The sequence below is a fragment of the Bufo bufo genome, chromosome 3 (genome assembly GCF_905171765.1).
Source record: "Bufo bufo chromosome 3, aBufBuf1.1, whole genome shotgun sequence".
In the NCBI taxonomy this organism is placed as follows: Eukaryota; Metazoa; Chordata; class Amphibia; order Anura; family Bufonidae; genus Bufo; species Bufo bufo.
In genome coordinates this window covers 482,726,022-482,739,824 of record NC_053391.1, presented here as the reverse complement: position 1 = coordinate 482,739,824, position 13,803 = coordinate 482,726,022, and the positions used below count along the sequence as shown (strand labels likewise).

The 13,803-nt window shown below is 43.1% G+C and overlaps 1 protein-coding gene across 1 annotated transcript in view; it reads left to right on the top strand.

Moving 5' to 3' along the window:
- Positions 1-13,803, top strand: part of NALCN (sodium leak channel, non-selective) — a 1,068,865-nt gene that overhangs the window by 309,508 nt on the left and 745,554 nt on the right. The window contains exon 7 of the mRNA XM_040425261.1: positions 4,479-4,630. Within this exon, the coding sequence (XP_040281195.1) occupies positions 4,479-4,630 (152 nt within the window). The remainder of the gene's footprint in view (positions 1-4,478; positions 4,631-13,803) is intronic.

Sequence of the window (13,803 nt, the reverse complement as noted above, 5' to 3'; positions counted from 1 at the left end):
TAGTTCCATAGAGAATGAAGGGAGTGGCCATGCACATGCTCGAGCTGTCAGTCCACTCATATTGTCTCACAAGACCACCATTCTTGTGAACAGCAGGGTCCTGACAGTCAGACCTCCACTGATCAGATGCTTGTCACCTTTCCTGTGGACAAGTGATAAGTTCACTCTGATACTTTACTGTAATAAGTTTCCCATTGACCCACTAAATATATTCTATGGGCCTGAGACGTATGCACAAAGAGCATATTGTTCCCTTTCAGTCGACATTCAATGGGTTACTATGCTTAACCACTTAAGGACGTGGCCTATTTTGGACTTCAAGATGAAGCAAATTTTCTTCCGTTTTTTAATCTTTGCACTTCAAAAGCCTTCATTTTTTTTTCAATCCAATCAACATAGTTGTATGAGGGTAGATGATACATATGATATATTTCATAACTTTTATTAATGTTTTTGAGGAGACAGCATAAAAGTTTTGTTTTGTTATTAATGGCATTCAAAGTGTGATATAATTCATGTGATAACTTTATTCTGTGGGTCAGTAGGATTACCAAAATTATATGGTATTTATGTTTTTCTAGTTTTGCACGATAAAAAAATACTTTACTTTTGCAAGCAATTTGCCTTTTCAGCACAGCATTCTGCATCAATCTTGTCACAAAATCTGAGCGAATAAATTCATACTAATTATTTTGTTCAACTGTATGAACGCTCCCTCTGCTGGTAGATTAATATCGCTGTGCACCAGTGGCGGATTGGCCATAGACCTTACAGGGAAATTTCCCAGTTGGCCGATGCCCAGGGGGCTGCCCAAGCCCTCCTCATGGTCGCCAGCCAGGTACGTAAAGATCCTATGCTTTCACCATTAATTAATGTAGGAGCATCAAGGCACTTATGCACCTGGCCAGCGGCCGTAGGTGCCCTCCTGAATTCAACTGTATTGCTGTCCTCGGGACGATGATACAATTTCATACTGTGGCGCGGGCTGCAGTATTTTGTGCTGCACTGTGGTATTTGGTTCTGCTGGGGAGGTATTTTGTAGAGCACTACAGTATTACTGACCCTGCCTACTTCTGTTGATTTGGACCCACCTACAACATGAGGCCACTTTTATTTATTTTTTTCAAGGGCCACTTTAAGTTTCCAATCCGCCCTTGGCCATGCTCAAGGTTATCTTGTGCAACCATGTTAATCTGCAGGCACATTAGTTAATTGTCTGTAAAGGGACACTCCCTCCTAGACTTAAAATTCATTTGGATGAACAAATCGATTCATACGAAACGTGTCATTCCGCCAATCTAGTAGTCACAGATTTCTTTCATATGGATTTGAAAGAACTGATATTAAATGGGGTTAAAGGGGTTGTGTCACCTCAGCAAATACAGTAGCATGTATTATGAAGAGGAAGTTAATACAAGCCACTTACTAATGTATTAATATTATCCATATTGCTTCCTTTGCTGGCTGGATTCATTTTTTCCAATCACATTCTACACTGCTCGTTTCCACCCTGCAATAACCAATCGTAACATGCAATCGTAACCATGGAAACGAGCAGTGTGACTGCGGGTTCACATGAGAGGTATGAACTCTGTTATCGCTTTCCGTTATAACATGGTTATAATGGAAAATAACGGGATTCGTAAGATTGAATTCCGAAAGGAAACCTTTAGAGACATTCCGTTTTGATCTGTCATAATAGATGTCTATGGGCAAGTATAACTGATCCGTCTGGTTTCCGTTATGCAGGATGGAAAAGAAAGTCCTGAGAAAGGCAGCAGAGACTTGAATTGTGCCTTCCCTGTGTTTGCCTGTGTATATGTTACCAGTAACTTGAAATATGTTAAAGGAAAATATAAAATGATCCACAACCTTCCATTCCATCCAAGGACCTTTTAAGTCAGAAAATTGAAATCCTCCTGAATCTCAGCTGAGCCACAGGATTTAGCTAGATTCAGTATATTTTGCTAAGGTTCAGTATAAGTGCTCATCCTCACAAATGTGTGCGGCCCATATTGCGGCCTGCAAAACAACGGATACGCAATATACGGGCACCAGACATGTGTGCTCTGTATCACGGATGCAGACCAATTAACTTGAATGGGTCTTTAATGTGAAAGATACCGAGCAGAGGCCAGTGAAAGCACTACGGAGTGCTTCTGTGGGATTTCGGTTTGTGCTTCTGCACTACAGAAAATTTGAACATGTGACTGAAACTTGCTGATAGTAGACCCATTCAAGTGAATGGGTCCGCATCCGCAAATGGTGAGCACACGGCCGGTGCCTGTGCATTGCGGAACACAATTTGAGGTCCGCAGCACGGGGCACACACATTCGTGTGCATGAGCCCTAATTCTGTAATGTGATGTCAGGATCAATGAGTAAGGCTGGAGCTACATTGTGATCTTGGCTGCGACACTTGTCACAAAGTTGGCTGTGTAGCAGTGCAGCCATTGAATTGAATGGAGTCACAGTGTGACTTGCAAGTTGCAGTCACCCAAGAATCGCTAAAAATGCATTCTGGGGTCACGGCAACTTATAAGTCGTGCTGCAACCACAAGCAGTTCAATGGCTGCACTGCTACACAGTGATTTTTGCTTTTGTGATGGGTATCTCAGCCAAGATCACCGCGTAGCCCCTGCCTCACATGTGAATCATTAAACTGCATAACATTTACTGTTAATGCTTATTTAGGAACACTTGAAAATATGTACAGTTGCAAGAAAAAGTATGTGAACCCTTTTGATTGATATGGATTTCTGCACAAATTGGTCATAAAATGTGATCTGATCTTCATCTAAGTCACAACAATAGACAATCACAGTCTGCTTAAACTAATAACACACAAAGAATTAAATGTTACCATGTTTTTATTGAACACACCATGTAAACATTTACATAGCAGGTGGAAAAAGTATGTGAACCCCTAAACTAATGACATCTCCAAGAGCTAATTGGAGTAAGGTGTCAGCCAACTGGAGTCCAATCAATGAGATGAGATTGGAGGTGTTGGTTACAGCTGCATTGCCCTATAAAAAACACACACCAGCTCTGGGTTCGCTTTTTACAAGAAGCATTGCCTGATGTGAATGATGCCTCGCACAAAAGAGCTCTCAGAAGACCTACGATTAAGAATTGTTGACTTGCATAAAGCTGGAAAGGGTTATAAAAGTATCTCCAAAAGCCTTGCTGTTCATCAGTCCACGGTAAGAAAAATTGTCTATAAATGGAGAAAGTTCAGCACTGCTTCTACTCTCCCTAGGAGTGGCCGTCCTGTAAAGATGACTGCAAGAGCACAGCGCAGACTGCTTAATGAGGTGAAGAAGAATCCTAGAGTGTCAGCTAAAGACTTACAAAAGTCTTTGGCATATGCTAACATCCCTGTTAGCAAATCTACAATACGTAAAACACTAAACAAGAATGGATTTCATGGGAGGATACCACAGAGGAAGCCACTGCTGTCCAAAAAACCCCCATTGCTGAACGTTTATAGTTTGCACAAGAGCACCTGGATGTTCCACAGCAGTACTGGCAAAATATTCTGTGGACAGATGAAACCAAAGTTGAGTTGTTTGGAAGAAACACACAACACTATGTGTGGAGAAAAAGAGGCACAGCACACCAACATCAAAATCTCATCCCAACTGTGAAGTATGGTGGTGGGGGCATCATGGTTTGAGGCTGCTTTGCTGCGTCAGGGCCTGGATGGATTGCTATCATCGAAGAAAAAATGAATTCCCAAGTTTATCAAGACATTTTGCAGGAGAACTTAAGGCCATCTGTCCACCAGCTGAAGCTCAACAGAAGATGGGTGTTGCAACAGGACAAAGCATAGAAGTAAATCAACAGCAGAATGGCTTAAACAGAAGAAAATACGCCTTCTGAAGTGGCCCAGTCAGAGTCCTGAACTCAACCTGATTGAGATGCTGTGGCATGACCTCAAGAAAGCGATTCACACCAGACATCCCAAGAATATTGCTGAACTGAAACAGTTCTGTAAAGAGAAATGGTCAATAATTACTCCTGACCGTTGTGCACGTCTGATCTGCAACTACAGGAAACGTTTGGTTGAAGTTATTGCTGCCAAAGGAGGTTCAACCAGTTATTAAATCCAAAGGTTCACATACTTTTTACACCTGCACTGTGAATATTTACCTGGTGTGTTCAATAAAAACATGGTAACATTTAAATCTTTGTGTGTTCTTAGTTTAAGCAGACTGTGATTGTCTATTGTTGCGACTTAGATGACGATCAGATCACATTTTATGACAAATTTGTGCAGAAATCCACATATAATTCCAAAGGGTTCACATACTTTTTCTTGCAACTGTATATACTTCCAATATTTCCATGGAGGTCCTATACTAGTTAGTATTTTCTATGTATTAATAGCTGGTGTATTCCATGTTCTTTTCTTTTAGTGTAATGTATTGCTTGGTCTTCAGTTTAATGTATTATTTATTTTATAAATATTCCAGAAATGTAACTTGGAATAATCTTGCCATTCCGGATACTCACTGCTCACCAGATGGAGAAGGATACCAGTGCCCTCGAGGATTTAAGTGCATGGATCTGGAAGAGCTTGGACTAAGCAGACAAGAGCTCGGTTACAGTGGATTTAATGAAATAGGTATGGGATGTTTGTGTAGATTTTTCTATTGATGGTGATACATTTTATAAGTTGATGACAGGTTTCCTTTAAAGTGTAACTGTTTCAGTTTAAACAGTCTTCTTAGGCCTCATGCACACGACCGTATTTTTTTGCGGTCCGCAAAACGGGGTTACGTTTTTCCGTGATCCGTGACCGTTTTTTCGTCCGTGGGTCTTCCTTGATTTTTGGAGGATCCACGGACATGAAAAAAAAGTCGTTTTGGTGTCCGCCTGGCCGTGCGGAGCCAAACGGATCCGTCCTGAATTACAATGCAAGTCAATGGGGACAGATCCGTTTGACGTTGACACAATATGGTGCAATTTCAAACGGATCCGTCCCCCATTGACTTTCAATGTAAAGTCAGGAGTTAATATACCATCGGATCGGAGTTTTCTCCAATCCGATGGTATCTTTTAACTTGAAGCGTCCCCATCACCATGGGAACGCCTCTATATTCGAATATACCGTCGGATTTGAGTTACATCGTGAAACTCAAATCCGACAGTATATTCTAACACAGAGGCGTTCCCATGGTGATGGGGACGCTTCAGGTTAGAATATACTAAAAGAACTGTGTACATGACTGCCCCCTGCTGCCTGGCAGGTGCTGCCAGGCAGCAGGGGGCAGCCCTTCCCCCTGTAGTTAACACATTGGTGGCCAGTGTGGCCGGCCCCCCCCTCCCTCCCCTGTAGTTAACTCATTGGTGGCCAGTGCGGCCGGCCCCCCCCTCCCCTGTAGTTAACTCATTGGTGGCCAGTGGGCCCCCCCCCCTGTAGTTAACTCATTGGTGGCCAGTGCGGCCGGCCCCCCTCCCTCCCCTGTAGTTAACTCGTTGGTGGCCAGTGAGCCCCCCCTCCCTCCCCTGTAGTTAACTCGTTGGTGGCCAGTGGGCCTTCTCCCCTCCCTCCCCCTCCTAATTAAAATCTCCCCCCTATCATTGGTGGCAGCGGAGTGTACCGATCGGAGTCCCAGTTTAATCGATGGGGCTCCGATCGGTAACCATGGCAACCAGGACGCTACTGCAGTCCCGGTTGCCATGGTTACTTAGCAATTTGTAGAACCATTATACTTACCTGCGAGCTGCGATGTCTGCGATGTCTGCGTCCGGCCGGGAGCTCCTCCTACTGGTAAGTGACAGGTCATGAAAAAGCTTTTATGCAGGCGGAACTTCGGATCCGTCTGTATAAAAACTAACCTACGGCCACGGATCACGGACACGGATGCCAATCTTGTGTGCATCCGTGTTCTTTCACGGACCCATTGACTTGAATGGGTCCGTGAACCGTTGTCCGTCAAAAAAATAGGACAGGTCATATTTTTTTGACGGACAGGATACACGGATCACGGTCTCGGCTGCAAAACGGTGCATTTTCCGATTTTTCCACGGACCCATTGAAAGTCAATGGGTCCGCGAAAAAAACGGAAAACGGCACAACGGCCACGGATGCACACAACGGTCGTGTGCAGGAGGCCTTAGGCTTGTTTCACATTTGCAGTAAGCAGATCCGGCAGGCTTTTCCAGACGGGAACAGCTTGCCAGATCCGTAAATACCTTGCGCTGCCGAGATATCGTCCGGCCCCATTTACTATAATGGGAACTGACGGAGATCTGGCCACAACCCAGCAAATATGCCGAGGAGCGGCCGGACAAATACCACTGCACGCAGCAGTTTTCGTCTGGCCTCTTCTCCACATATTTGCCGGGTATCGGCTGAATTTCCACCGTTCCCCATTATAATGAATGGGGCCGGACAGCATCTCAGCAGTGTGCAGTAGCAACCGCTATTCATGGATCTGCTTATCGCAAATGTGAAACAGGCCTTAGGAAAGCGGTAACTGAGATACTGGGGTAGTGACAAGGCAGGCTGGAAGCATCTTATATTACACACAGGCTTCTTTAGTGCTCAGTAAAACACTGAAGACTGAAGACAGACTCTCCTTAGCAACGCTGTTAGAGCTTTACTAAGAAAACTCTAAACACCCCATATTACAAACATGTTTGACTTCCCTGTTATAAAAAATAAACTGAAACAACAGTTACACTTTAAGTTCTTCACATACAGTAAGCAGACATATATACCAATTATTCTTCAAGATTCATATCCCTTCATTCAGCTCTACAAATGTATGGATTAACACATTGATGAGCTAGACAAGGGAAGGGGATTATCGCTCGTATCTGACAAATCACCTGTAGCTTTGTCACTTTGCATTGGCCCTTTGGTGTTCCTTCAAATTTGTCTATTCATAGCCCACAAATAAGCATCTATCAAGCATATAGCATCTTCTGCTGACTACATAGGGCAATGCTTTTTTAAAATACTAATCATGCTTGTGAATGCCACAAATCCACAACCTCCTCCAGGAGTCTGTGAATTATTTAGATTTTCTGATTATGCAAATACTTTAAAGCTAAAAACGGAAAACAGCTTGAACATTTCGCATGCCTCCAAGAATATGAAGAATTCATGTAAATGAATAGATCTTTTCATGTGATATTGCTTCCCTTGATCTTTTAAAAGAATTTATAATTTACATATTTTTTTATTTACTAGCTTCTACTGATTTAGTAGCACAAAACATTATTGCACTACTTGTGTCATATTGTCATATATTTTGAGCTAGAAATAAAACAATGCTATTTTTGCAGATGTAAAAGATTTAGTCACTGATGTCAGATAAGGGCCTTATTTTAACACTTAGGATACCGGAGGTTTTTTTCCTTTTTGTGTTTTCATTTTTCGTCCGTACCTTCCTTAAACCATAACTTTTTATATTTCTGTTCACTCAGCTGTACGAGGGATTTTTTTTTGCAGGACAAGTTGTACTTTCTAATGCCACCATTCATTATGGCATACAATGTAGTGGGAAGCGGTAAAAAAAATTCCAAATGGGGTGAAATTGGAAAAAACGCAATTCCTCCACCTCTTTGCAGGATTTGTTCCCACGGCGTTCCGTTTGCACTACTGATCCATGCCCTTTATTCTCTGGGTTAATACTATTACAACGATACCCCATATGTATATATATATATTTTTTATGTCTAAATAGTGTAAAAATAAACTTTGAAAAAAAAATAATAATTTTTTTTTACATCACCATATTCTGACCCCCATAACTTTTTTATTGTTTTATCTACTGATCTGTGTGTGTGTTGGGGAAGGGGGGGGGGGGCATTTTTTTGCAGGACAATCTGTAGTTTTTATTGATACCATTTTGGAGTGTGTGTGACTTTTTGCTTCCATTTTTTGGGGTAATAGAAGCAATGAACATATTGGAAAAATATTTTTATATTTAATTTTCTTTTATTATACGGAAAGAGGGCTGATTTAAACTTAATTTTTTTTAATATGTTTTAAGTTTTTTTTAAACTTTTTTGTTATGATTTTGAAGCTCGTATTTAACCACTTAAGGACCACAGGTTTATACCCCCCTAGTGACCAGGCCCTTTTTTACAAATCGGCACTTCACAACTTTTTATAACGGTTTATTGCTCTGTCATGCAACTTGGCACCCAAATGAATTTTACCTCCTTTTCTTCTCACAAATACAGCTTTATTTTGGTGGTATTTGATTGATGCTGCGATTTTTCGTTTTTCTGATATTAATCAAAAAAGACCACAATTTTCAAAAGAAAAGTGAATTTTTAACTTTTTCTGGTAAAATTGTTAAAATATAATTACATTTCTATACAAGTTTGTGTCAGAATTTATTGTGCTGCATATCTTTGATAAAAAAAAATCCAATAAGTGTATATTTATTGGTTTGCGCAAAAGTTATAGCGTTTACAAACTATGGTACAAAAATGTGAATTTCCGCATTTTGAAGCAGCTCTGACTTTCTGAGCACCTGTCATGTTTCTTGAGGTGCTAGAATGGCAGGATAGTATAAATACCCCCCAAAATGACCCCATTTTAGAAAGAAGACACCCCAAAGTATTCACGGAGGGGCATGGTGAGTTCATGTATGATTTAATTTTTTTTCACAAGTTAGCGGAAAATGACACTTTCTGAGGAAAAAAAAATAATAATAAAGTTTCCATTTCTGCTACTTTCCGAAATTGTGGGGTGTGTTTACTGTTCTGGCATTTTGGGCGGGGCTAAATTGTGAGCAACCCTGTAAAGCCTAAAGGTACTCGTTGGACTTTCGGCCCCTTTATGCACCTAGGCTGCAAAAAAGTGTCACACATGTGGTATCGCCGTACTCAGAAGAAGTAGGGCAATGTGTTTTGGGGTGTATTTTTACATATACCCATGCTGGGTGAGAGAAATATCTCTGTAAATTGACAACTTTGTATAATAAAATGGAAAAAGTTGTCATTTACAGAGATATTTCTCACACACAGGATGGGTATGTGTGAAAAGACACCCCAAAACACATTGCCCTACTTCTCCTGAGTACAGCGATGCCACATGTGTGACACTTTTTTGCAGCTCAGGTGCGCTAAGGGGCCCAAATTCCAATGAGTACCTTTTATGAGGGCATTTTTAGACATTTGGATTCCAGACTTCTTCTCACGCTTTAGAGCCCCTAAAATTCCAGGGCAGTATAAATACACCACATGTGACCCCATTTTGGAAAGAAGACACCCCAAGGTATTCCGTGAGGGGCATGGCGAGTTCATAGAAGATTTTTTTTTTTGGCACAAGTTAGCGGAAATTTCGTTTATTTTGTTTTTTCTCACAAAGTCTCCCTTTCCGCTAACTTGTGACAAAAAGTTCAATCTTTCATGGACTCAATATGGCCCTCAGCGAATACCTTGGGGTGTCTTCTTTCTAAAATGGGGTCACTTGTGGAGTGTTTGTACTGCCCTGGCATTTGAGGGTCTTCAGAATCATTACATGTATGGCCAGCATTAGGAGTTTCTGCTATTCTCCTTATATTAAGCATATGGGCCCTAAGACTCCTGTGTGCCTGTCCTGTGTCACGCGATCCCTACACTAATAGTGTACCTGTGTGTGGTACTTGCGGAAACACTCCCCTATGCATAGGGCAGGCTGGTCAGGACAGTCAGGACAAAAAACGGTGGTGTCACGCCTTATTCCAGCCCTGCTACAGACAACATCTTTTTCTTGGGGAACGGTGAGTTGGGGTACCAGGATAGACACTCAGGAAGTGTCTGTCATGTAGCCGGCTAACTACATCAGGGACTTGGGGCACGGACCCTCCTGGATACAGGAGTTCCGAAATGATCTCTTCCTGGAATTTTAGGAAGAATCCCATTCTCTCAGCCTTACTGTAGAGAACAAAACTATTATACACAGCCAATTGAATTAAATAAACAGACACCTTCTTATACCAGCGTCTGGTGCGGCTGACACTAAATAGGGAGCCAACATCTGGTCATTGTAGTCCACCCCTCCCATGTGAAGGTTATAGTCGTAGACAGAGAGGGGTTTCTCAATGACTCCAGTTGCCCTTTCAATTTGTACAGTCGTGTCTGCCTGAATGGTGGTTAGAAGGTAAACGTCCCTCTTGTCCCTCCACTTCACTGCGAGCAGTTCTTGGTCACACAAGGCAGCCCTCTCCCCTCGTGCAAGTCGGGTATTAACGAGCTGTTGGGGGAAGCCCCGGTGACTAGGTCGCGCGGTGCCACAGCATTGAATTCCGACTATATGTAAGTGCCGAAAGAGGGCCACGCTTGTGTAAAAATTGTCCATGTACAGTACAGACCAAAAGTTTGGACACACCTTCTCATTCAAAGAGTTTTCTTTATTTTCATGACTATGAAGGCATCAAAACTATGAATTAACACATGTGGAATTATATACATAACAAACAAGTGTGAAAAAACTGAAAATATGTCATATTCTAGGTTCTTCAAAGTAGCCACCTTTTGCTTTGATTACTGCTTTGCACACTCTTGGCATTCTCTTGATGAGCTTCAAGAGGTAGTCCCCTGAAATGGTCTTCCAACAGTCTTGAAGGAGTTCCCAGAGATGCTTAGCACTTGTTGGCCCTTTTGCCTTCACTCTGCGGTCCAGCTCATCCCAAACCATCTCGATTGGGTTCAGGTCCGGTGACTGTGGAAGCCAGGTCATCTGGCGCAGCACCCCATCACTCTCCTTCATGGTCAAATAGCCCTTACTTTCAAAGTTTTCCCAATTTTTCGGCTGACTGACTGACCTTCATTTCTTAAAGTAATGATGGCCACTCGTTTTTCTTTACTTGGCTGCTTTTTTCTTGCCATAATACAAATTCTAACAATCTATTCAGTAGGACTATCAGCTGTGTATCCACCTGACTTCTCCTCAACGCAACTGATGGTCCCAACCCCATTTATAAGGCAAGAAATCCCACTTATTAAACCTGACAGGGCACACCTGTGAAGTGAAAACCATTTCAGGGGACTACCTCTTGAAGCTCATCAAGAGAAATGCCAAGAGTGTGCAAAGCAGTAATCAAAGCAAATGGTGGCTACTTTGAAGAATCTAGAATATGACATATTTTCAGTTGTTTCACACTTGTTTGTTATGTATATAATTCCACATGTGTTAATTCATAGTTTTGATGCCTTCATAGTCATGAAAATAAAGAAAACTCTTTGAATGAGAAGGTGTGTCCAAACTTTTGGTCTGTACTGTATAAGTGGTACCCCTTGTGGAGTAAGGGTGACACCAAGTCCCAGACAATCTTGCCACTGCTCCCCAGGTAGTCAGGGCATCCGACCGGCTCCAGTTTTGAGTCTTTTCCCTCATAGACCCTAAAACGATATGTATAGCCTGTGGCCCTTTCACAGAGCTTATACAGTTTGACCCCATACCGGGGCGCGCTTGCTGGGGATGTACTGTTGATGCCAAGGCGCCCGATAAAATGTACAAGGGACTCGTCTATGCAGATGTTCTGATTGGGGGTATACACATCTGCAGACCTGGATGACAAATGGTCTATGAGGGGCCGAATTTTGTGGAGCCCGGTCATAAGCAGGATGGCCTCTTGGATGACAGGTTTTATTGTAAGTGAAATGCATAAAGCGCATGATAACCTCAAAACGTGCCCTTGACATAGCAGCAGAGAACATGGGCATGTAATGTATTGGGTCTTTAGACCAATAGGACTGCAATACATTTTTTTTTTGTTAGACCCATGCTGAGGATAAGGCCCAAAAATATTTTCAATTCGGAATCTGTGACTGGTTTCCACCGGAAAGGCTGGGCATAGAAGCTTTCCAGATTGGCGGTTATATACTGTGTGGCGTAGCGGTTGGTTTCTGCCACAACTAAGTCATAGAGATCCGCGGTGAAGAACAGCTCAAAAAACTCAAGTGCTGATCCTAAATGAGCTGTCTCCACGCGAACTCCAGACTGGGCGGTGAAAGGGGGCAATACGGGTGCGGCGGAAGCAGGGGATTGCCAATTTGGATTTGCCAGCACCTCTGTGAGACTAAGGGCTCTACAGGCCTGTGAACGTGGTGGCTGCGACGGGGGAGTTACTACACGTGCCGTCGTACCAGCTTGAACTGCCCTTCTGGTGCTCGCCACTTCACCAGGGAATACGGCAGTGCTGGTAGAAGGTCCAGGATGTGCTGCGCTGCTGGTGTATGCCGCACCATAAAAAAGATCAGCGCTAGCACCACTCTGCTGCAAATGAGGCTCATCACGCGGGGTATGCAGAACACTGACATGGGGTTGGGTACGCCTGACCATAACAGGGACCTTAACCTCGTCATCTTCACTAGCGGTTAGAGTGCCACTGCTGTCTACAGGTTCATATTCTGAACCACTGGATTCAGCAGGTGAGGCGTCCCATTCGCTTTCATCCATCAGGGCCAGAAACCTGTAGGCCTCTTCAGCGGAATACCCCTTTTTTGACATTTTGGGCTAACTAAATTTAGGGGGTATTCCTCTGAGACTACCCAGGAAAAAGAGCACACCTGCCTAGTAAAAAGGAGTGCTTGCGAAGTAAAGCTGTGATGGCTAATAAAGATCCAAAAAGCTCAAAAGTGATCTTTATAGCGCCACAGCGATTTTACGGTGTTTTTGCAGTTATCATAGAAAAAAAAAATTCTGTCACTGCGGTGGGGCGAATTGAACGCAAGTGTGGGCACAAGATCAGGCCTGATCGGGCAAACACTGCGTTTTTTGTAGAGCCTAAGGTGACCCTAATGTACTGATATAGATCTGATTGCGATCAGTCTTGATCACTTACAGATACTATATAGTACTAGTGCTGATTAGCGACAGCGATGACGTTAATCAGCGACTAATCAGTGACTGTGGTGCGGTGGGCTGGGCGCTAACTACCTAACAAGTAGCTAACTAACTGACGGTGATAAGGGACCCTTACAGGGGGGTGATCAATGACAGGGGGGTGATCAGGGAGTCTATATGGGGTGATCAGGGGTTAATAAGGGGTTAATAAGTGACAGGGGGGGGGTGTAATGTGTGTGTGGTGCTTGGTGCTACTTACAGAGCTGCCTGTGTCCTCTGGTGGTCGATCCAAGCAAAAGGGACCACCAGAGGAGCAGGTAGCAGGTATATCAGATGCTATTTACAAAATAGCGTCTGATATACCTATTTGATTGGTTCTTTTAAAAATCTACAGCCGGCCAGCCAATGATCAGCGCTGGCAGGCCTTAGTTAAACTTGAATACTGCTCAATCCTGTGAACGCGCGCTCCTGTGAGCGCGCGTTTACAGGAAATCTCAGGTCTCACGAGGTAACGCCAATAGGCGTCACTGAGACCTGAGAGAGCTGCCGCCCGGATGCCTATCGGCGTTACCCTGACGGCAAGTGGTTAAACATACAAAATCTTTTTTTTTTTATATTCTAAACAATCATGGATTTTTAAAATTTAGTTATTGCTTAGAATTGCTCATTCATGTTGGCCTGCCACGTGGTGGCCAAAAAAGGAATTGCAGCCTTAATACCCTGAGCCTCTTCAGCGAGCCTCTGCGTATTAAAATCAATTACCGGCATCCTCACTGGCCGCAGAGGATGCCGGTAAAAAGTCCCGAAGATAGAGCTTCCAGGATTTTCACCCTTTAGATGCCGTGATCTCACTTGATCACAGCATCTAAAGGCGTTCATTTTGAAACAGCGGAGACCTGCCAGCATGTGCGAGCGGGCGCCATGTTTGCCCATCGCTCCAGCGCCATAAATGTTTCTAATAAACTAACATAATTAGCATTATACCCTATAATCTCTTACAA